Source organism: Meleagris gallopavo, chromosome 31 (assembly GCF_905368555.1).
Source record: "Meleagris gallopavo chromosome 31, MGAL_WU_HG_1.1, whole genome shotgun sequence".
Lineage (NCBI taxonomy): Eukaryota > Metazoa > Chordata > Aves > Galliformes > Phasianidae > Meleagris > Meleagris gallopavo.
Genome location: NC_139434.1, coordinates 1,449,762 through 1,472,509, shown reverse-complemented (window position 1 = coordinate 1,472,509; position 22,748 = coordinate 1,449,762). Strand labels below are relative to the sequence as shown.

At 62.2% G+C, this 22,748-nt stretch overlaps 3 protein-coding genes across 3 annotated transcripts; all 3 read left to right on the top strand.

The window, feature by feature from the left end:
* Window positions 1-157: 157 nt before the first annotated feature.
* On the top strand, window positions 158-11,997 carry PA2G4 (proliferation-associated 2G4). The gene is made up of 15 exons (XM_085212350.1): window positions 158-432; window positions 1,955-2,083; window positions 2,580-2,685; window positions 2,915-2,984; window positions 3,175-3,267; window positions 3,916-3,979; window positions 6,103-6,181; window positions 7,230-7,308; window positions 7,595-7,728; window positions 8,301-8,395; window positions 8,741-8,868; window positions 9,400-9,453; window positions 9,714-11,379; window positions 11,691-11,713; window positions 11,818-11,997. Exons 1-13 carry the CDS (start codon window positions 345-347, stop codon window positions 9,777-9,779), a joined length of 1,185 nt encoding a protein of 394 aa, XP_085068476.1. The 5' UTR covers window positions 158-344; the 3' UTR covers window positions 9,780-11,379; window positions 11,691-11,713; window positions 11,818-11,997.
* A 149-nt stretch (window positions 11,998-12,146) lies between these two features.
* Window positions 12,147-14,409, top strand: ZC3H10 (zinc finger CCCH-type containing 10). Its single transcript, XM_085212342.1, has 2 exons — window positions 12,147-12,418; window positions 12,813-14,409. The coding sequence occupies exons 1-2, from the start codon at window positions 12,237-12,239 to the stop codon at window positions 14,011-14,013; spliced, it is 1,383 nt and encodes a 460-aa protein (XP_085068468.1). The 5' UTR covers window positions 12,147-12,236; the 3' UTR covers window positions 14,014-14,409.
* Window positions 14,410-14,649: 240 nt separating this feature from the next.
* On the top strand, window positions 14,650-22,732 carry ESYT1 (extended synaptotagmin 1). Its single transcript, XM_085212266.1, is given in 32 exon segments — window positions 14,650-14,994; window positions 15,406-15,447; window positions 15,770-15,904; window positions 15,994-16,067; window positions 16,158-16,230; window positions 16,316-16,405; window positions 16,502-16,557; window positions 16,638-16,761; window positions 16,855-17,031; window positions 17,120-17,202; window positions 17,350-17,398; window positions 17,467-17,556; window positions 17,628-17,720; window positions 17,808-17,880; window positions 17,959-18,044; window positions 18,409-18,558; window positions 18,693-18,749; window positions 18,752-18,823; window positions 19,243-19,419; window positions 19,505-19,587; window positions 19,681-19,729; window positions 19,806-19,895; window positions 20,238-20,333; window positions 20,418-20,489; window positions 20,580-20,666; window positions 21,099-21,236; window positions 21,313-21,464; window positions 21,541-21,630; window positions 21,795-21,941; window positions 22,020-22,122; window positions 22,197-22,246; window positions 22,345-22,732. Coding segments are annotated over 32 exon segments (3,159 nt in total). The 5' UTR covers window positions 14,650-14,727; the 3' UTR covers window positions 22,379-22,732.
* Window positions 22,733-22,748: the final 16 nt, after the last annotated feature.

The window sequence follows — 22,748 nt, the reverse complement described above, 5'->3', positions numbered from 1 at the left end:
CAGTGCCCGCTGCACCCTTTACTTCCGCCGTCCCGCACTCGCGCACCACTTCCGGCCTCGCTTCCGGTTCTCTCTCTCTCGCGAGAGCCGCGCCGCCTGCCGGGAGCTGGAGTCCGCGGTAGGGCCGGGCCGCTCGCGCTGCCGGGAGCTGTAGTCCGAGGGGGAGGGGACTCGGCTTCCCAGCGTGCCCCGCGCGGAGCCCGCGCTCCTGCTCTGCTCGCGCTCTCTCGCTCGCGCTCCCCGGGTTCCTCAGCGCGGCGGCGGCGGCAGCGGCGGCGGCGGCGGGGGGGGCGGCAGCGGCGGCAGCGGCGGCGGCAGCGGCGGGCGCGGGGCCGGGTCCGACCATGTCGGGAGAGGAGGAGGCGGCCGAGCTGACCATCGCCGAGGACCTGGTGGTGACCAAGTACAAGATGGGGGGGGACATCGCCAACCGTGAGTGCAGGGCCGCGGGGCTGAGGGGGGCGGGGGGGGCGTTGGGCCGCGCGGGGCCGCGGTGGGGGGGGGGCGGCGGCCCGGGCACCCGGCGATGGCGGCCTCCGAAGGGCCGGGGGCGGCCGCGCGGATCCCCGGGTGGGGGGTGGGGATCCCCGGTGCCGCTCCCCCTCCCCGCGGCGCCCCTCCGGTTCCCCCGGCCCGGCTCCGCGCGGCGGGCGCTGCCCGCACGTGGCCTCCGCGCCCCACGTGCACCGGGCGGGGGGGGGGGTGGGCAGGGCCCGGCCGTGCTGCACGCCGTCCCGCCCGGATCTCTCCGGTTCCTCCCGGTAGGAACGAGTGCGAGGCTCGGCCACGCGGCCCCGGCGCCCCCCGCGCTGAACGTTCCGCTCTTTTGTTCCCGCCCCCCCGCCGGGCCGAGGCGCGCTCCCGGGGCCGGGCAGTGCCGGGAACTCCGCCGTGCCCCCCCGCCCCCGCTGCTGTTTCGTCGTTTCTTTCCGCCGTCTCTTCGCTGTCCCGGCGGAGCTGACAGCCGCTCCCCGGGCTCTGCCTGACCCCGGGCCCTCCCGGTGCTCCCCGGCCGGCGGGATCCTCTCAGGAGGGGCCGGGGGCTCTCGGCCCATGGGGTCGGCGGCGTGGCCCCGCATAGATCAGAGCCCAGGGTGGGATGGGGTCGCTGGGCTGTTGCTGCTGTCCTGAACGAACCCGGAGGAGCAGCTGGGGTTTCCCGGCTCGGCAGAGCTGCGCTTTGGGACGCGGAGCAGCTCAGGGTTCCCAGCTCAGGGTTCCCTGCTTGGTGCTGCTGCTCTGACAAACACCAGCTCCTTGTCTGCCCTTCCACAGCGCTTTAATGCTTCCTGTTCTCACCTTTCTGTCCCTTGCCATCTACTAAAGCTCTTCTTTATAAGAGCATTCCCTCTTATTTATGTCCCTCGCCAACGTTTGGGACCCATGAAAAGATTACAGAAAAGATACGAAACGTAACTGCGGTGCTGGGACAGCGGTGGGCTCACAGTCCTTCCCCCCATTCTGTAGAGCATGAGGCTGACACCCATCCTGGAACCCAACTGCTAATTGTACACACCAGAATATGCCCCAGTGTGGGTGCAATGCTGCCATGCAGGCACAGTTCTGCAGAGTAAGGGCGGTTTCCTCCTGGTCCCACGCAGCCCGCGGCGCTGCCCCTCTGCTCTTTGATGTGCTGTGCGTCTCCCAAGCAGTTTTCAAACCTGTTCCTGTAGCTCTGAGTGCTCTGGAAGGAATGTGGGAGAGCAGTGTTTCTTCTCAGTTCTGTGTGCCAACCCTCCGTGTGAGGCTGCAGTGCTTCACCTGTGCATACATTGCTTTGCTCCCGCTTTGGTTTTCAAAAAGCAATACGAATTCAAGTGGGTTCTCTGCAGATCCACAGCTCTCTCGGTGCAAAGCTGAGTCCAGAATGATCCCCTCTGTCAGGAACAAAGCGGACCCGTGGTGCTGTGCGATGAGTTTGGTTAACCTGCTCCGTGTCTGTGCTGCTCTGCAGGGGTCCTGCGTGCTGTGGTCGAAGAGGCGAATTCAGGAGCATCGGTTCTGTGCTTGTGTGAGAAGGGAGATGCCATGATCATGGAGGAGACCGGCAAGATTTTCAAGAAGGAAAAAGAAATGAAAAAAGGTGAGGCCTTTGCTCAGCTCACCAGGCTCGTCCTTCTGGGCTGACGTGAGTGGGCAGCAGTGCAGAAACCCAACTCATCCCGTTTTCCTGCTTGTAAGCATCGCCGCTGAGCTGGCACTGCCCAGTTCAGTGCTCCACTCACTGAAATCAGAGTTACTTTGGACAACAGTGTCCTCCTTTGGGCAGGCCAGCCTGTAGCAGCCATGGAAACTGTGTGACACTGAGTTGTGTCACTGATTTGTGTTCTGCAGACTTGAGGTCCCTTTTGCACGGGTCTTACTGCCGAGGATCAATATCTTTGATGGCTGCTGGGGCAGGAGAACACCATGAGCACGTGGTGCTCCTCGTGCTTTTTCACCAGGGGGTTATTCAGTGTGGCACTTTACCCTGCTTTAAAAAGCTCCAACTCAGTGACAATCCACACTGGCCGAGCTGCTGCCTGTGCTCTGTGTGAGGCTGTTGGACTTCATGGGTTATTTCTCTTTCTCCTTTACAGGTATTGCCTTCCCAACGAGTATATCAGTAAATAACTGTGTCTGTCACTTCTCCCCCTTGAAGAGCGACCAAGACTACATCCTCAAAGATGGAGACTTGGTCAAAATGTAAGCGTCTTGGTTATGTTTCTCATGAGCTTGCTCTTGGCATCTGGGCTTTGCATTCTAGTCCTGTTTGCTGTGTTAAATACTTCCTCGACGTGGCTAATTACAGAATGTAACAGCTAATCTAGTCAGGCTTTATGAAATACGCCTGCATCTTCGAATGCTTTGAGGAGTCACACCAGTTTCCCGAGCCATTGGGCCTCGCCTGTAATTAAGTCTCTTTGTGTTGCAGTGACTTGGGAGTCCACGTCGATGGCTTCATAGCGAATGTAGCACACAGTTTTGTCATAGATGCCTCAAAGGTAGGTTTTCCAGGGGGCAGAGCTTCTTTAACAAGGGAGGGACTAATGGTGGAGCTGTGGAGATAGGAGCGCCCCATCTCTCACCTAGATCCCCCGCTCTGGATCTGCATCTCTGTCTCTAGGCGGTCCGAACGGCAGTCTTGGGAAAAGGACTTGCTCCCTACGAGCCTTTATTTTGCTGTTCTTTCAGGAAAACCCCGTGTCAGGCCGTAAAGCTGATGTCATCAAGGCAGCTCATCTCTGCGCTGAGGCCGCGCTGCGTTTGGTAAAGCCTGGAAACCAGGTGAGGGAGTGGTGTGTGTGAGTGCGGGGAGATGGGCCGTGCGTAGAAATAAAGGCTGTGACATCGCCTGGGAAGAATGGCCCATCTATGTGGGGAATCTGCAGGCAGCTGTCTGCAGACAGCTGAGCGTTCCTGGGAGCTCCGAGCCCTGGGTTGGGTGGCAGCAGCTCCGCAGGCTGCAGCTCCGGATCCCTGCAGGACCCACGGAGGAGCAGTGCTGCTTCTCCCGTCCTCTCTGGGGGCAGCTGTGCACACGGCTGACCCTCTGCCACACTCGCTGACATCTCCCACTCTCGGCTCTCCCTCGCCCGCTGCTCAGACGCCTCAGCAGCCGTAGGCGTTCTCCCTCAGCTCCGTGTTACTATTCCAGTAACTTCCAGCGCTGCTCTCAGCTCCCCGTTATCTCCTAAAGGAATGGCGTGTGAAAAGGCACCGGGTGCAGTGCAGGAGGCTGAGCTGACCTCATGTTCCACGTTATTTTTGTTGATGGGGGATTAAAAATGGAAGCCTGCCACCGTTCCTCCTTTTTTTGGAGGTGTTAGAGCACCACTTGGTTTTATCACCAAACACTGCCAGGTGAAAATTAACAGTCGTGCTTCTGGCTTGAGTTCTAAACCCTTAACGTGTTTACATGTGTTCTTCATCCAGAATACACAAGTGACAGACGCGTGGAACAAAATTGCCCACTCGTTTCACTGCACGCCCATTGAAGGTAAGGGCCGGGGAGCAGCTGATGCAGAGCAGCAATGTTTTAATCACACACTCAAACCTCAGCTGCCCCATTCAAACTCTGGGGAGCATTTCCTGACTACCAGCCACACAACTACAGAAGGGTTGGGTTGGAAGGGAGCTCAAGGATCACGAAGCTCCAACCCCCCGCCACACGCAGGGCCACCAACCTCCACATCTCACAGCAGCCCAGGCTGCCCAGGGCCCCATCCTTGCTGGCCTCGAACACCTCCAGGGATGGACGGGGATCCACAGCCTCTCTGGGCAGCTGTTCCAGCACCTCCCCACTCTCCCAGCAAACAACTTCCCCCTGACAGCCAACTGAAAGCTGCCCTCCCTCCGCTTCCAGCCGTTCCCCTCGTCCTGCTGTTTCTCCCCTTCCCAAGAGCTGATCCCCTCCTGTCTGCAGGCTGCACTCAGCTCCCCCCCAGCCTTCTCTTCTCCAGGCTGAACGAGCCCAGCTCCCTCAGCCTGGCTTTGCAGGGAGGTGCTGCAGCCCCCTGCTCATCTTTGTGGCGCCTCCGGACCCTCTCCAACAGCTCCCTGTCTTTCTTGTCCTGGGGGCTCCAGCCCTGGACGCAGCGCTGCAGACGGAGCCTCACAAAGCAGAGCAGAAGGGGACGATCACCTCCCTGTCCCTGCTGCCACCCCTCTGCTGCTGGAGCCCAGGATCCCCTTTGCTTTCCGAGCTGCAATCACACCCTGCTGGCTCACGTTCAGCTTTCCATCCACCAGGACCCCCAGGTCCTTCTCTGCAGGGCTGCTCTCAAGGACCCTCCTTCCAGTCTGTGTAAATGCCTGGTCCTACATGTGCCACCTCGAAACGCAGCAGCCTTCACTTCAGAATCCTTTCCAAACCAGAGATTCTTCTTTCCCCTCTGTTTTATGATATTTGTTTAAAAGATGTGTTCATGTGGAAGCAGTAGATGTGGGCTTCCAGGGATGGCAGTCGGTGTTCTGGCTTTTGGATTTCCCACTGACCTCGTGCCAATCTCTTGGCCCTTTGCTTCAGCCCTGACCCCTTGTAGTTAAAACCCCTTCTGTGAACACATAAAAGCTTGTTTGTAATGCAGGATCCATCGCAAAAGATGCCCATAGATGTGCAGGGTATGTAATTTCCTCCCTTACAACGAGAGACCGATTCATGTTGTCTTCACAGCGCTGATAACGGGTGGGTGGGAGGCCCTGGGACAGCTCCTCGTTGAACTGAGAGTGCTGAGCTCTTGTTTGAGAGCTGGTGAGAGGGCTCAGCGTGACGTTGGCATGTGCGGATGCCTTTCTCCTAATCAGTGACATCACTGATTAGCCACAATTAGATCTGTCTGCTGTTAGTTAAATTTCCTTTCGTGCTGTAAAGCTGGCTCGGGGTCTTTGCTCTCCTTCGCCCAGTCCTGGAACGTCAGCTCCTGTTCTTGTGTGGGATGGCTTTGTGGGTCTCCTCAATGCTTTGCTCCTTTCTCTGTGAAAAAGCATGGCATGAGCTGCAGTGAGGAGGCGGCTGCTCGCGCTGTCAAGGGAGTTTGAGCAGCCGCTGTTTTGGAAACAGCCAAGTGCCGTAATTATCCAGGCAGTGGCAGCAGCTTCAGGCCCAGCTGATGGAAACAAACAGAGCTGCTGAGGGGGGCTCACGCTGTCCATCCCGAATGGAGACAGACGAGTCTGTGCTGGGCTGTGGCCTGGGACGTGGGCCAGGCTTCAGCTTGGAGCTGAACCATAGAGCAGAAAGGAAAAGTGAATTCAGCCCACAAAATGTGCTTTGAGTGCCGTGCAGCTGAGACACCGGTGACAGGACCTGAAGTCCCCGTTAATTTGACACCCGGTCCACCTCCAATGCGTTCCAAGTTGCTTTGTTAAGCAGCAGCTCCTCCCTGGCTGCTTGCAGCTTCTCCCACTGAGGAGAGAAAGCATCCCTGAAGTCAGGGAGGGCTCTGGGAGCTCCGTGTCTACAGCAGAGTAAAGCTAAGGAAGTGCTAAGACCCGAGACAGTTTGCTCAACAGTTGGCTCCAGCTGAAGGCTGCAGACCTGAGCGCTGAAGTGTTAATGATGCAAACCCCCGTAGCTGGGCTGCAGCTCTGAGGTGTTAATGGATTCCTTTATCTCGGCAGGGATGCTGTCACACCAGCTGAAGCAGCACGTGATCGATGGGGAGAAAACAATCATCCAGAACCCTACAGACCAGCAAAAGTGAGCATCACCTCTGGAGTTTTCTCCTGTGTGTGGGAGGGGTGGGGGTAGGGCTGGGATTCTGATCCTGTTTCTCACCTTCTTGGCTGTGATATCGAGTGGGGGTGGAGCAGGTATGTTTGCACCTAGTGGCTGAGTGCCACCCTGGCGGAATTTTACCAAGGAAAACTGCTCCCTGTGCTGCCTCTTGATTGAAGTCTGACCCAGAACGGATTCGTTACCCCCATACCTTGGCTGTGTGAACACGAGCTGTGGCTTCTGTGCTTGGGTTTTGTTCTGAGAAAGAAAGATTGAAAGTCAGTGACACGGGACTGCTGGTACCTGCAGGTGTTCTTGGTTCCTGTCCAGTTTCTCGAAGGAATCTCCTTCAGTAAATTACAGCCTGGGGGGCTGCCAGCAAAATAACCAACGACTGCAGGTCGTGGCAGTGGATGCTGGTTCCCCAGGAGGCGTGCCAAGGCCTGCTGTTGTCTCACAGAAGCTGCCAGGAGCCCACTGGAGGGTGATCACTGTCAATAAGATCTCAGTATGATTCTGAGCTAACGATCAGGACGTCTCTGTTCTGTTCCAGCATCTTCTCTCCCTCGGGGATGCAGTCGGGGCAGAGTCTCAGGCCGGGTATTTAGAGCTCAGTGGTTCAATCCAGAGCTTGGCTTGCAAGGTCTCAGGCATAGTGATAAGCCAGGTGTGGTGGGCCCTTGGTCTGCCTAGGTTCACAGGTGCTGAGTGTCAGAGAGCTCCCCCCATTCACTGGGGATGGAATGATTGTCACGGGAAGGAACACCACTGGTTTGTCACAGTTCTCTGCCAGCTTGTCACTGACCAGCTCTAGTGTCCAACATGCAAGTCTTCAACTTCTGTGCCAGCTTTTGCTCTTCTGGTCAAAGTCCTGGTTGCTTTGTGTATCACCCTGGCTCTGCTTCGTGCCCATACACCCTCCCTGGCTAAGCTCAGTGTGGGCTTGTTTGAGGAGCTGTGGCTGTGTGGCCACAGAGGTTTTGCCTTCTCTCCTTACCATTCTTTGACTCACCAAACCTCTTTCTTCCAGGAAGGACCACGAAAAGGCAGAATTTGAGGTTCACGAAGTTTATGCTGTTGATGTTCTTGTCAGCAGTGGAGAGGGAAAGGTGAGTCTGGCTGCTCCTCTACACGCAGTCAAAGCAGCTGGTTTCCAAACAGTCGTCAGCAGTGAGTGGTGCTCCTGGCTGGATCCTTCTGTGTGCCAATCCCAGCAGGGAGCCTCTCTGTCTTTCTGGGTGTAGATTTTTCCATCACTTAAGGTGTGCTTTTGCAGTGTCAGAATACAGACAGCTCTTGTCAGATGTAACTGCCCTGAGGCACGGGGCTGTTGGTTGATGTTGAGGAAGTTCTGCTCTGCTCTTTCCCTGCTCTCACCTCCGTTTGCATCTTCAGGCAAAGGATGCTGGGCAGAGAACTACAATTTACAAAAGGGACCCCTCCAAACAGTACGGCTTGAAGATGAAAACCTCCCGTGCCTTTTTCAGCGAGGTGGAGAGGCGCTTTGATACTATGCCATTTACTCTCAGGTATTTGCTTTTATTCATGACCTCCTCGTGTGCTCTGAGCTGGATGCTTTGCACGAGCTTACAGACCATGCTGACAGCAAAAGTGATTTGATTGATTATCTGCCACAGAGGTGGAGGCAGCCTTGCTGCTTTATGTTACGCTTTGCTGTATTTGAGCCTCGGAGTGGGCGGAGGAAGGAAGTTACAGGCTTAAGCTGGAATCCCAGGCACAGTATGAGGACAGGAGAATCTCCTGTGCCTTGTGTGGCAGGTGAGGAGCCTGGAGTTGTGGTTAAAATAAAATACTATCAGGTTGCAGCATGAAGAGAGGGGGCAGATCCAGTCAGTTTCTGTAAGCACTCACTCCGAAAATAAGGGAACAGCATTCGCTTGACAGGCCTTTCCATCCTTAAATCCACTTGTCTTCTCTGCTCTCTGAAGGCAATAGTTCCTGCAGCGCTTCCCTGTTCTGACAGCAGCACTGCTGGGCAAGAGGGACGTAAAGCAAACAAAGTCCCCAGCTTGAGCCCAGGGGCAGTTCTGAAGCCTGTGGGGTGGAATCTGCCTCAGCTGTGGCTCCCATTCTTCTGCAGGGCATTTGAAGATGAGAAGAAGGCCAGGATGGGGGTGGTGGAATGCGCCAAACATGAGCTGCTCCAGCCCTTCAACGTCCTCTACGAAAAGGAAGGTGGGTGCTGCTGAGGGGAAGGCTGGGAGCTGGGTGTTCAGCACTTCCCCAGCCTCACGCTGACTGCTGCTGTTTCAATGCCAGAGAGATGCTTTGAGGGCCCTGGCATCCACCCTCCAGGAAACTCAACTACCTGTTGGCTTCTGGGTGTTGTTTCAGATTTGTTCCAGAGTTTAGTTGAGATTTCCCACAGAGTAATTCCCCAGACAGGAGAGACTGATGGTTGAAGCCCTCTGGTTTGCTTACCAGGGAGTTCCCACAAGATGGTTTGCAGCAGCGACGGTGTGGAAACGGCACAGGAGTTGGAATTGCTGTGGTGCAGTAATGCCTGTTTCTGCTTTGCAGGAGAGTTTGTTGCACAGTTCAAATTCACAGTGCTTTTAATGCCTAACGGTCCCATGAGGATAACCAGCGGCCCCTTCGAACCTGAGCTCTACAAGTCGGAGTTTGAGGTGCAAGATGGAGAGCTGAAGGTTGGTGCAAAAAGAAATAATACATAAAAAACAGGTGTAGCACATCACAGAGGTCACCCTTTGTTCGTTCTGCTTGGGATGAAGGCAAGTAAAATCTAGAAGTCTGCTTTGAGGCAGGAGCTTGGGAAGCAAAAGCTCAGCCCTTACAGCCGAATTTCTTGCACACCCAAGGACAGCAGTAGGTCATGGTGCAAGTCAGTGGCTCTTTGTAATCCTGTAGCCCCAAGAATGTACTTTAGACCAGGCTGGGCTCCTATTTCCTGCATCAAACACAAGCTTTTGCTTGTGATAGCAGTACCCAGCCCTTTCCTACGAGTCACTGAGAAGCCTGGACAGCTGGCCTCAAGGCCTCGTGCCTCGGCGGAGCGCAGTGCTGTGGCATTCTGCATCTGTCACTGTGCCCACTAGGACTTTCCACCATTCCTCCAGTGGCTGGCAACGCTCATTCTGCTTTAAAGGCATTTCCTTTCATCTTCTGTCAAAAAAAAGAACACGGCTTTCTAGCTTCTTATGTTTCCTTCCTGTCTCTAGGCTCTTCTACAAAGTTCTGCAAGCCGGAAGACCCAGAAAAAGAAGAAAAAGAAGGTAATTGAGTCACATTTTGGGAGGATTTGGCTGTGATCAGCAGTGCCCAGGCTTAACCCGGTTCCTGCATGGTTGTGTTTTGGGCTTCCTTCAGTGCAGCACTTAAAGAATGTGCCGGTGTGCCCACGGGGTGGGGAGCAGCAGCCCTGCGGAACGGAGGCTCTTTTCCTCCCAGAAGGGTTCCTCGGGGGGCTCCTTTGTGGCAGCCACCAATGCGTGGTCTGTGGGTCCCTGTCCTGAGCGTGGCTTTGTTCCCACAGGCCTCCAAGAATGCAGAGAATGCCACCACGGGAGAGACGGCGGAAGAGAACGAGGCCGGTGACTGAGCAGCTCCTGCTCCTCCTGCACAGCACCCGGTTCTCACATACACACACACACACACACACACACACACACACACAACACACACACAACACCCGTCCCCCCTCCCCAGAAAAACAACCAGAAACAAAATCCACCACTGTTTGTCTCTTACAACCAAACGGCAGACAGTCTGGATGTCCCACTGACTACAACCAGCTCCTATTGATTTTGCCAATGAGGGAGGATTCTCTCTGCCACTTCAGACTACTTAAAAAAGAAAGCAGAAAAAAATAAAATCAGGAGTAAAAGCTAGTCTATATCTTTCTAACCTTTTATACTACTCATACTTGTTAAAGAGGTGAACAACTAAGCCATTCCCGGTGAGAGAGGGAGCGTGGAGAGCTGCCTGCTTTCTTCCTCCTCTTTTTGTTTTTAATTTTTCCCTTTACAGATTTTCTTGGAGGAAAAAAAGGCTGATAATGCCCTCAGAAAAGCGATCTGTGCTTGTGATCTGCCCGCAGAGCTGCCAGCTCCTCCCAGCCGTGCAGGACCTCTGTCCATTACCTCGAGGCAGAGCCTTTTTCACTCTTTTAACCTTTAGATTGTACATTTATAATTGGGAAAAACAGCAAATTTGATGTCCCCGGTGAGGCCGTAGACCGTCCCGTCTACTGCGCTCCGTCTCTGCCTTGGTTTATCTATAAACACTCTATTTTTAAACAGACTGCTGTGGTGAGCTTGTTTTTAAATCGAACGCCCAGCGCCAGGGGAAGCAGTCGGTGCCCGGCGCTGCACGGGGGGCCGGCAGCCGCTCGGTGCTGCGGTGCTGGGCTCCCTTGGTCCAACGCCTGGGAGCTGTGATGACGTCCGGTCGGTGGATGCAGGCTGAGAGCAGCCGGGGCACCGCTCTTCTACGGCGAGCCTTTCGGAAGGGAAAACCCACCAACGAGCACCGAGTTGAACGCGTTTGGATGCGGAGGGCTTTGCTTCGTGCCATCCGGCCGCGCTGAAGCCCCGCAGGCAGCGCCGCCGGTGCCCCGGGGACCCTCGGTGTTCTGAAGCAGTTTTGCGTCCGTGCTGAGCTCCTCCTCCTCCCCCGCGGATTCACAAACCACTGAGACTTGCTGGAGGTTTATTTAATTGTCTATTTTTACGTAAATAATGTACCTCTTGATACAAGAAACAACCCGCTTGTTTAGGATTTTGAAAAGCGAAAGCTCCCGAGAAGAACTCTGTAACCGACTCTGTTTTCCAAATAAAGCTGACTCGTGGCATCTCTTTGCACGGAGACGTGGCTCTGCTGATTGGGGCGGGGGGCTTCGGTTCGCCGCGCCCCGCGCCGGGAAGGGCAGCGCCGTGCAAAATGGCGGCCGGGCTCCGGACTACAATTCCCGGCATGCCGCGGGGAGGGGCGACTACGGCTCCCGGCATGCCTTGCGCGGAGGGGGCGCGGCCGCAGGCTCTGCCCTATAAATAGGCCGCGGCGGGCGGCACTGTTTCTCTCGGCCGCTGCTACCGCCATCTTACCGGTTGTTGGTGGCCGCCGCCATCCGCCTCCATCCGCCGCCAGCGCCGCCGCACCGGGACTAAGCGCGGCGCGAGCGCGCCGCCATGAGGGCCAAGGTGAGCGGCGGGGGAAGACGGATGGCGCCCGGAAACGATCCGCGTCCCCAGCGGCGGTCGGGCCTGGAGAGGCCTACACGGGGCCGGGGCTGCGGGCGCCGAGGGTGTGAGGAGCTCCCCGTGGGGTCGCGGAACGGGAGCCGGGGGTCCGGCGGGGCGCCGCGAGGGCCGCGGGACGGGGCAGAGGATTGAGCTGAGTGCCCCGGGGATGCGGTCACAGAGCGGGCAGCGGGGACTCCCGGGGGAAATGGGCTGTGACGCGGGGCCGCCGCGGGCCGCATCACTCACCCGCTGCTCTTCTCCCTCCGCAGTGGCGCAAGAAGCGAATGCGCAGGTACGTGTGAGCGCTGCCCGCGGGACCGCGGCCGGAGCCGGGAACGGCGGCCGCTCCAGGGCTGTCAGCGCGGTCCCGGGCTGTGACGCGGCTCTGTCCCTTAGGCTGAAGCGCAAGAGGAGGAAGATGCGACAGAGGTCCAAGTAGTGCTGGGACCGGACCGTGCCGGGCGTGGAGGAGCGAGGAGGAGCCGTCCCAGCGCCGCGGGGTCGTGGTGGGGTCCCGTCCCGCCGCACCGGGCCGGGCTCTGTAGCGCCGCCAATAAAGTTGGAGTTGTGTTTGGACGCCTTCGGTGCTTTGCTCGGGGCTGCGGCCCAGCGCGGTGCCCGCGGAGTGCCGGTTGGGAGGGAGCTGCACCGGAACGAGCAGCGGGCCGGGGGAGGGACGGCTCGGTTCGCGTCTCCGAGATGCGGAGCGGGGGCAGCGGGCTGTTCAGTGCTGGTACCGGGGTGGGCCCGGGGCGGTGCAACGAACCTGTGGGGCTGAGGCCCTCGGCGGGTCGCGGCTACGGCGGCGCGCTCTTATGACGTCACGAACCCGGAAGATGCGCTCCGGCCGTGCGCGCGTGACGCGGGGAGGAAGCGGGCAGTTCCTTCCGGGGTGCCCCGGAAACAGCATAGAGCACTTCCTGCCCGGCGCAGAGCGGCGACCGGAAGGGACCGCTCATTGTTGGCACTGGAGAACTCGCGAGGAGGCCGCGAGCGGGTGAGTGCGGGGCTGCGGTGGGCGCGAGGGGCTGCGCCGCGCCGGGCCAAGCTGGGCCGCGCTGGGCCGGGGCCTCGGGATCGGTCGCTTCCGCTCCGTCCCGCTGTAGGCTGGGCCCAGCCGCAGGCCACACCGCCGGGCCTCCCTCGGGCCTTCCCCGGGCCTGCGGACGGTTCCTATGGAGACCCGCGGAGGCGGTGCTCTCCCTTCCCTCGCCCGCAGCTCTCGGGGTCCGGCCCGGCTCCCGCGGGGCTGTCTCGGGCTCTGTGGGCTCCGCGCCTCCGAGCTCCCCCTGCGGGCCCGGGCCGCCCCTCGCCCGTGGCCGCGCTCCCCTCTGTCTCCACGTGGTCCCGGGCCCGGCTCCTCACCCCCGCCGCTCTCCTTCCTTTCGCAGCGCCCCCGCGGCGGCGAAGATGCCCGACCGGGACGGCTACAGCAACAGCGGCGGCGATGAGGCGGGTGCCGACGCTGATGATATCTGCCGCGATTTCCTGCGCAACGTCTGCAAGCGGGGCAAGCGCTGCCGCTTCCGGCACCCCGACATCAGCGAGGTGACCAACCTGGGCGTGCGCAAGAACGAATTCATCTTCTGCCACGACTTCCAGAACAAGGAATGCGTGCGCCTCAACTGCCGCTTCATCCACGGCACCAAGGAGGATGAGGACTGCTACAAGAAGACGGGCGAGCTGCCCCCGCGCCTGCGGCAGAAAGTGGCGGCGGGACTCGGCCTCTCGCCCGCCGACCTGCCCAACAGCAAGGAGGAGGTGCCCATCTGCAGGGACTTCTTGAAGGGTGACTGTCAGCGGGGTGCCAAGTGTAAGTTCCAGCACCTGCAGCGGGACTATGAGTACGAGGCGCGGGGCATGGCCACCCGGGAGCCGGGCATGGTGGCCGCCGTGCGTCGCTACGACCCCTACGATGCCATATATGACGGCGACCGCTACGACGACCACGAGCCCCTGCTGAAGCGGCGGCGGGTGGACGGGCTGTCCTTTGAGACCTACGAGTACAGCTTCGCCAACCCACGGACAGTGGAGTACCGGCTGCTGGAAGAGGAGAACATCATGCTGAGGAAGCGCGTGGAGGACCTCAAGAAGCAGGTGAACAACCTGATGGCGACCAACGAGGTGCTCTTGGAGCAGAACGCCCAGTTCCGCAACCAGGCCAAGGTGATGACGCTGAGCTCCACGGCCACGGCCACCGAGCAGACTCTGGCCCCCACCGTGGGCACCGTCACCAATTACAACCACAGCATCGCGCAGACCCACACCACGCTCAGCAGCCAGGCCTTGCAGCCCCGGCCCGTCTCCCAGCAGGATTTGGTAGCGCCTGCTGGCGCCCAGGCAGCACCCCCGGCCAACGCCGCTCCCCCCATGAACCCTGAAATCACCCCTCTCTCGGCCGCCCTGGCACAGACCATTGCCCAGGGCATGGCTCCCCCGGTCTCCATGGCCCCGGTGGCCGTTTCGGTGGCTCCGGTGGCCGTGTCGATGGCGCAGCCGCTGGGAGGCATCACCATGAGCCACGCCACCACCCCGATGGTGACGTACCCCATTGCCTCGCAGAGCATGCGGATAACAGCCATGCCGCACTGACGGCCCCCCGCCCGTGCCCATGCCTTTGCCTCCAGCTTCGGGGGCTGAGCGATGCAAAACTGAGGAACCCTCAGGAATCCTCGGGACCTTCATATCCAGGCTGGGGATGGAGGAAGGGGCATCTCCTCCTGGCCTTGAGCCGTGTGGCGGTGGATTCAGGGATGAGGGATGAATGGTGTGGGGGTGCCCGGTGCCTCCACCCTCTCTGTAGCCCCTGAATGGGACAGAGGGATAACCCTGGGACAGAAGGACGAGCTGCAGGGACCCTTTCTGGCTCTATCTTTGAGCTGTGCCCGGAGGGGGGCGGGGGAGGGGGGCAGCACCAGGACCCTCAGCGCAGCCTCCCCCCCCCCGCGTTCCGTGTAACGTTTTCAGCCATTAAACGCAATGACTCCAGCCGGTGCCCGCAGCGTCCCGCGGGCTCAACGGCGCCGGGTTGGTCCCGACGGAGCGGGGTGGGGCGGGAGGGGCCGTGAGGTCCCGGGGGGTGGGGGCCTGGAGGGGGGGGAAGCATCGGCCGCTCCTAAAAAAGCCAAACCGCGTGGGCGCAGGGCCGCGCCGATGGCCACGCCCCTTCTCTCCTCCAGCCAATGGGAACCGGGGGGCGTGGCTTCGCGCGGCGTGGCTCCACCCGGGGCGCGGCCGGCCGGAGGGGGCGTGGCTGAGCGCTCGGGTGGGCGGGGCCGGCGGCGCGGAGCGGAGGAGCGCGCCGTGATGGAGCGGCGCGGCGCGGGGGCGGCGGCGGCGGCGGCCGTGGGACGGCGGCTGCTTTGGGCGCTGCCCGCCTACGCCGCCGGGCTGCTGGGGCTGGGCGCGGGCGCGCTGCTGCTGGCGTTGGCGCTTTACGCGGGATGGAGGCGGCGGCGGCGCGCCCGGCAGCGCGCGTTCAGCCTGGCCGCGCGCCTGCATAGCGACGAGGAAGCGGCCGTGCGCTCCGCCGCCGCGGGGCTGGGAGCGGCCCGCGGGGAGCTGCCGGCGTGGGTAAGCGGTGCCCGGGGGGGGATCGACGCACCCCGCCGCGGCTGCTCTCGGCTCGGGCTCCGCGCCGCATTGCAGCGCCCCGCTCCGCAATCGGGTTGACCCGGGGGGGCCCCTCCTGTTGGAGCCCGGGGCTTCCGGCCGCGCCCTGGATCGCTGCGCCCGGGGGGACGCTTTCCTGCCTGCGCTCACCCTGCTGGGGGGGAGCGAGAGTGACGACCCTGTGCCCCCCCCCCCCAGCTCGGGCCCCTCGTGCGGCGCTGCCAGATGTTGGTCACGGCTGCACGGCTCCCCCGTCCCGACCGTGCCAGAGGGGGGGAAGCTGAGGCTGCCCGGGGCCGTGGGGGTCGTGCGGCAGTAGGAGGGGCTGCAGGCGCCCAGCCCGAGGCGTCGTGACACCCCCCCACCCCACAGGTGAACTTTCCAGATGTGGAGAGGGCAGAATGGCTGAACAAGGTGAGGAGTCCAACCATCCGTCCATCTGTCAGTCCGTCCATCCATCCCCCTGCCAGCCCCTCCATCCTTCTGTCCATCCGTCCATCCATCTTTTCCACTGTCTGTCCATCTGTCTGTCCACCCATCAGTCCATCCATCCCACTGTCTGTCTGTCCAGCTGTCTCCCCTCACTCTTGTCCATCTGTCTCCCTGCCCGTTCTCTCTGTCCATCCATCCCCCATCCATCCACCCACTTCCCTGCCCATTCTCCCCCTTACCTCTCTCTCTGTCCATCCCTCTGTCCGCTCATCCCTCCTCTGTCCGTCTGTCCGTCCCGGTGCAGATCCTGGCGCAGACGTGGCCGTTCTTTGGGCGGTACATGGAGAAGCTGTTGGTGGAGAGCATCGCGCCCTCCATCCGTGCCTCCAACACCCACCTGCAGACCTTCACCTTCACCAGGGTGGACATGGGCGAGAAGGTACACACCCCCCCCCCGCCGTGCCCCCCCCGGGAGGGCACCTCTCTGCGTCCCACTCTCAGTGCCCCCCCCAACTGCTGTCCCCACAGCCTCTCCGTGTGCTGGGGGTCCGGGCTCACCCTGGTACCCACAAGCAGCAGATCCTGCTGGACCTCAACATCAGGTGAGCGGCTGACCCGCCCCCCCATGCACACATCCGGGGGGGGTCCCACTATGTCCAGACCCCCCCCCAGCAGCATCCCATCCCCCACAGCTACGTGGGTGACGTGCAGATCGACGTGGAGGTGAAGAAGTTCTTCTGCAAGGCGGGGGTGAAGGGCATGCAGGTGAGGGGGGGCAGCTCTGGGGGTGCATTGTGAGGGGGGGCAGCACTGAGATGTGCCCCCCCCCCCCCCAATCCCCTCCTCCCAGCTCCACGGGACGCTGCGGGTCATCCTGGAGCCGCTGCTGGGCGATGTGCCCATCGTGGGGGCCCTCACCATGTTCTTCATCCGGCGCCCAGTGAGTGCCCTCCTTGTGCCCCCCCACCCCAATATGGTCCCCCCCCACCTCTCTGACCCCCTCCCCCCATCTCTCTCACCCTCCCTCACCCCCCAGACTTTGGACATCAACTGGACGGGGATGACCAACCTGCTGGACATCCCAGGGCTCAGGTGAGCCCCGTAGCACGAGGGGTGCTCTCAGCCCCACAGGACCACACTGACACCCCCCCCTCGTGCCCCCCACCCCCCAGCTCCATGTCGGACACGATGATCATGGACACCATCTCCTCATACCTGGTGCTGCCCAACCGCCTCCTGGTGCCGCTGGTGCCCAATCTGCACGACGTCGCCCGGCTGCGCTGCCCCCTCCCCAGGGTATGGGGGGGGGGAGGGAGGGAGAGACGGACACAGAGCACAGATTAAAGGTGCACAGACCCCATCTGACCCCCCCTCTCCCCCCATCTGCAGGGTGTGGTGCGCGTGCATCTGTTTGGAGCACGGGAGCTGCGCAGCAAAGATCGTTTCATGGGGGGGTTGGTGGAGGGGAAGTCGGACCCCTACGCGGTGCTGCGGGTGGGCACGCAGGTGGCGAGCAGCCGTGTGGTGCACAGCGAGCTCAGCCCCACCTGGGATGAGGTGTATGAGGTGGGCATCCCCGGAATCCCCCCGCACCCCCCCAGAACCCCCGCCTGGGGGCTGGGCACGTGGGGACCGCGCTGAACCCCTCCTGCAGTTCATCGTGCATGAGGTGCCAGGGCAGGAGATCGAGGTGGAGCTCTTTGATAAAGACCCTGACCAGGACGACCTGCTGGGCAGGTGGGGGTCACAGCTCCTGGGGGGGTGGGGGGGCGTTGGGGTCAGAGCCCTCCGGCTGGGAGCATTGGCATCACAGCCCCCATATGGGAACCCCGGGGTCACAGCCCAAGCTCACAACTGACACCCCCCCCCCCCCCACCCACCCAGGATGAAACTGGACTTTGGGGAGGTGCTGAAGGCACGGGTGCTGGAGGAGGTGAGGTGGGGGCTGGGGGGGGGGTGAGGGGAAAAGGGGGGGCTGTGCTGACCCCACTGTCCCCACAGTGGTTCCCACTGCAGGATGGAGGCCGGGGGCGGCTGCACCTGCGCTTGGAGTGGCTGACATTGCTGCCTGATGCCTCCAAACTGGAGCAGGTGAGGGGCTGATGGGGAGGGGGGGGCAGGGGGGGCTCTGTCCCGCTCAATTCCCCCCCCTTCGCCTTCAGGTTCTGCAGAGGAACCGCACCATCCCGTCCAACCCCGACCCGCCGTCAGCCGCCATCCTGGTGGTTTACCTGGACCGTGCAGAGGAGCTGCCCGTGAGCGGGGGTCCTGGGAATGGGGGGGTGGGCAGGGGGGGCACCTGCAGCCCCCTGATCCCCCCGGTCCCCCCACTTTCTGCTCAGGTGAAGAAGCCGGGGAAGGAGCCCAACCCTGTGGTGCAGGTGTCTGTGCAGGACGTGACGCGAGAGAGCAAGGGGGGGGGGGGGGGCACAGCGGTGCCTGGGGGGGCACGGGGGGGCTGATCTCATCGCTTCCCCCCACACCCCCCATAGGTGGTGTACAACACACGGCACCCGGTGTGGGAGGATGCCTTCCGCTTCTTCCTGCACGACCCTGCACACCAGGACCTGGACATCCAGGCAAGACCCCCCCCCCCCAGCCCCACACACATTGCCCCCCATCTGCGCCCCTGGAACAAACCCCCCCCCCCCCCATATCCCTCTGTGCCCCCATGCTCCTTATTTCCCCCCACAATTCCTCCATGCCCCCTGTGCTCCCATATCCCCCATGAACCCCGTGCCCCCCATTTTCTCCCATAGTTTCCCCATACCCTCCCATGGCCCCCTATGCCCCGTAACCCCCCCCATTCCACCCCACTCCTACAGCCCCAATACCCCAAATTTCTCCCTATTCCCAGCCAGATCCCCACGAGCCCCCATACCCCATTTCCCCCCCCATGCCCCTCTTCATCCTCGTGACCCCCCCGTGACCCCATGCCCCCAGGTGAAGGATGACCCCCGACAGACCCCCCTGGGCTCTCTCTCCGTGCCCCTCTCTCGGTTGCTCTCTGCCCCAGAGTTGACCCTGGAGGAGCCCTTTGCACTGCAACACGCAGCACCCAACAGCCGCCTGCACCTCACCCTGGTGCTGCGGGTGAGTGTGGGGCTGGGGGGGTTTGGGGGGGGGCTTAGGGACCCCACAGTCGCCTGCACATCATCTTGATGCTGTGGGTGAGTGTGGGGCTGGGGAAGCACAGCCCACCTTGCACTGACCCACCTCATGTGCAGGTGCTGTACTTCGATGGCCCTGAGGAGGGGCCCCCCCCACCGACCCCCCCTGGGCAGTTGGAGACCCCCCCGGTACCAGCAGCGCACGCAGACCCAGCAAAGCCAACCCAGACCCCCAGTTTGGGACTGAGGTATGGGGGGGATTTAGGGGTCAGGATGGAGCTCAGTGGTGGGGGGGTCTGGAGGGGGGGGTCAGGATGCTGTTGGGGTCTGGGGGCCTTAGGATGGGGGTGGGATAAGGATGGGTGTCTGGGGCTGGGAGCTCTGGGGGGGGAGTATAAGGATGGAGCTCAGGCTGGGGGTTGTGGGTTCTGGGACAAGGTTCTCAGGTCAGGATTGGGGGGGCGGGGGGGGCACTTGGAGGATCAAGATGAAGCTCGGGGGTGGGGGTCCTTGGGGGGGGGGGGCGGGTAGGATGGAGTTGGGGCTGAGAGCCCTGGGTTTTGGGATGGGATCCTGGCACCGCACTGGGGTCGGGATTGGGGTCGGAGATGGGGGGGCGGGGGGGGGCACACAGCAGGACTTCTCCCCCCCCCCCCAAATTCCCCAGGCTGTGCTGCGCATCCACCTCCTGGAAGCAGAGGAGCTGATCGCCAAGGACAACTTCCTGGGGGGGCTGATGAGGGGCCGCTCTGACCCCTATGCTGCTGTGAGGGCGGGGGGGCGGCTGTTCCGCAGCCGAGTCGTCCGGGAGGAGCTGAACCCCCGCTGGAATGAGATCTACGAGGTACGGGGGGGAGCAGCAGCACCCCCTCCCCACCCCCCCCAGGTTGTGGGGTGGACCCCCGTGATACCCCTGTTCCCCCCCCAAGGTGGTGGTGGATGACATCCCTGGGCAGGACGTGGAGTTTGAGCTCTTTGATAAGGATGTGGACAAGGATGACTTCCTGGGCCGGTGGGTGAAGGGGGGGGGGGGGGGGTTTTTTTGGGGGGGGGGGTGGGGAGCAGTGGGGAGATACCCCCCAACCCGCACCTCTGCCCCCTCCAGGTGCAAAGTGCCACTCAGGCGGGTGCTGAGCTGCGGATTCGTGGATGAGGTATGGGGGGGCTGTGTGTTGAGGGGGGGTTCGCACCGGGGGGTCTCATCCTCACCCCCCCACGTCACCCCCCCAGTGGCTGCCCCTGGAGGAGGTGCGCTCCGGGCGCCTGCATGTGAGGTTGGAGAGGCTGCAGCCCCAGCCCAGCGCTGCACTGCTGGAGCAGGTATGGGGATGGGGGGGGTGGTCGAGAGGGGGGGGTCCTGGGCTGCCCCATCCCCATCGTCTCCACGTGCCCATCTCTGCCATCATCCCCATCATCCTCATCCCTGGGCGTCCCCATGTATCTTCCCCATTGTATCCCCCATGCATCCCCCTATTTGTTCCCCCCCATTTATTCCCCCCCATGGATCCCCCATATACCCCCCATGTACCCCCTATGTACCCCCCAAGTACCCCCCACGTGTCCCCACCTTCCCTTTCACCATCACCCCCCAATCCTTCCCATTCTCACCCTTTCCCTGTTCCTTTCGGCCCCATCCCTGTGCCCCCCCCTTCCACCCCCCAGGTTCTGCACACCAACAGCCTCCTGCAGCCCTCCCGTGGGGAGGAACTCTCAGCTGCACTCCTCTCCGTATTCCTGGACCGCGCCGCAGAGCTCCCGGTGAGCCCCCCGGCCCCCCCATGCTGTGACCCCCCCCACATACCCTGACCCCCCCCATACCCTGACCCCCATGCTGTATCCCAGCTCCGGAAGGCCTCCAAGCCCCCCGCTGCCTTCGCCACCCTGTCCGTGCGTGACGTCTCCTTTAAGACCAAGGTGGGACAGTGGGATGAGGGATGGGTGGGTTTTTTTTGGGGGGGGGCAGCACACACGGGATGGGGGGGCTCACCATGGCTTTGCCCCCAGACCTGCGCCCCGAGCACAGACCCGGTGTGGGATGAAGGCTTCTCCTTCCTCATCAAACGGCCGCATGGGGAGGCGCTGGAGCTGAAGGTCCTGGGGGGGGGGGGCTGCCCTATGGGGAGGGGGGGGTTTCTATGAGGGGGGGCTGCCCTATGGGGGGGTTTCTGTGGGGGGGGGCTGCTCAATAGGGGGGCTGCCCGATGGGTCGTGGTCCCTATGGGGTTTGCCTTATGGGGATTCTGCCCTATGGGGAACGGGGGGTTCCCTATGGGGGGAGGGATCCCCTGTGGGGTTTGATTGTAGGAGAAGGGCTGCCCTCGGGGGGAGTTTCGCTATGGGGGGGCTGCTTTATTGGGGGGGCTGCTTTATGGCGGGGGAGGGCTGCTCTATGGAGGCTGCCCTATGATCGGGGGGGTTCCTTATTTCCTAGGGGGATGGGCTGCCCTATGTGGGAGTGGGCTGCTCTATGGGGTGCTGCCCTATGGGGGCCGCCCAACACCTTGCTACCCGTTGCCCCCCCAGGTGCAGGACGGGGGGGGGCAGGCACTGGGTGCACTCAGCCTCCCCCTGTCCCAACTGCTGGCAGCCGAGGCGCTGACCCTGGACACGTGGCTGCCACTGTCCGGGGGGGGGCAGGTGCTGCTACGGGCACAGATGGGGGTGAGTGCACTTCTTTGGGGTGGGGGGAGTGGGATTGAACCTCCCCCCATCTCTCATACATTCCCCCACTCCCCAGATCCTGGTGTCGCAGCACTCGGGGGTGGCACCCAGCAGTGACCCCGTGCCGGGGGGGGACGCTGAGCCCCAGGAGGTGATGGCGGGGGGGGACAAGGAGGAGAACCAGGATGGGAGGGGGACGCTGCGGCAGCGGCTGCCCCCAGCTCACAGGTAGGGCTTGGGGGGGGAGGATACAGAGCCGGGGGTCCGCTGTGGGGCTGAGTGTCACTGCTGTCCCCCCCCACAGCCGTACAGAGCTGGGGGGGCCCCGGCTGCAGCTGACGCTGTGGTACCACCGCGACGAGCGCAAACTGGTGGCCATCGTGCACGGCTGCAGGTGAGGGGGGGGCTCAGGCCGGGGGGGGTCCGGGGGGGGGCAGATCCCCCAACTCGCCCCCACCCCGTAACCCCCCCGTTTTGTGTCTCCTTTCCACGACTCCCATTTTGTCTCTCTCCAATTTATCCTCCCCACATAATCCTGACCCCCCCCCCCCACTTCAGGCAGCTGAAGCCCCCCCCCAAGGCTCCCCCCAAGGATCCCCCTGACCCTTACGTTTCACTGCTGCTGTTGCCCCCTGAGCGTGGCCGCGGCTCCAAGCGCAGAACTGCGGTGCAGAGGAGGACCCTGAACCCCGACTTCAATGAGCGGTACAGGAGGGGCTCTGCGGGCCGGGGGGGGCGTCCTCGTGCAGCGTGCCCTATTGCTCCTTGTGTCCCCCCCCCCAGGTTGGAGTGGGACGTGGCTCCTGAGGACGCCCCACGGTGCGCGCTGGAGGCGCAGGTCAAAGCCCATGTGTCCTTCATGGGGGGGAAGGAGGTGCTGGGGAAGGTATGGGGGGTCCTGGGGGGGGGAGGGGGGCAGGAGCCCCCCGGAGACCCACACTGAGCTCTGTGCCCCCCCAGCTGCACCTGGACCTGGCACAGGTGGACTTGGCCGAGGGAGGGACGCATTGGTGAGTGGGGTGGGGGGTCCTGGAGGGCTGTGCCCCCCCCATCTCCCCTCCCCCGTCTCCCTGTCTCCATTTACCCCCATCTTGCCCCCCCCATTCAGGTATGAGCTGCAGGACCAGCACAGCAGCCCCTGACCTGGAAGTGCCCCCCCAACTCCCGCTGTGCCTGGGGGGGGGTTCCTCATCCTGCTGCCCCCCCCCTCCCCCCCACCATCAACCAAAGACGTGCGGGGCCGTGTCCCCCCCGCCTGCAGACTGTTCTCTATCTCTGTGCCTTTCGCCATGGAGGAATCCCCTCTGTGTTTGGGGAGGGGGTGGGGCTGGGTGCGCTGTGCCACCCCCCCCCAAGCTTTGCCCCCCTCCCCCCACGTGGGGACGCTTTGTCAGAGCCACCGCTGTGCCACCGCCGCCGCACCACCGCTGTGCCCCCCCACTGCCTTCGGGGGCTGTGTCACCCCCGACTCCCCCTCAAATAAAGGAGGGAGGTGACAGCGCTGTCCTTGTG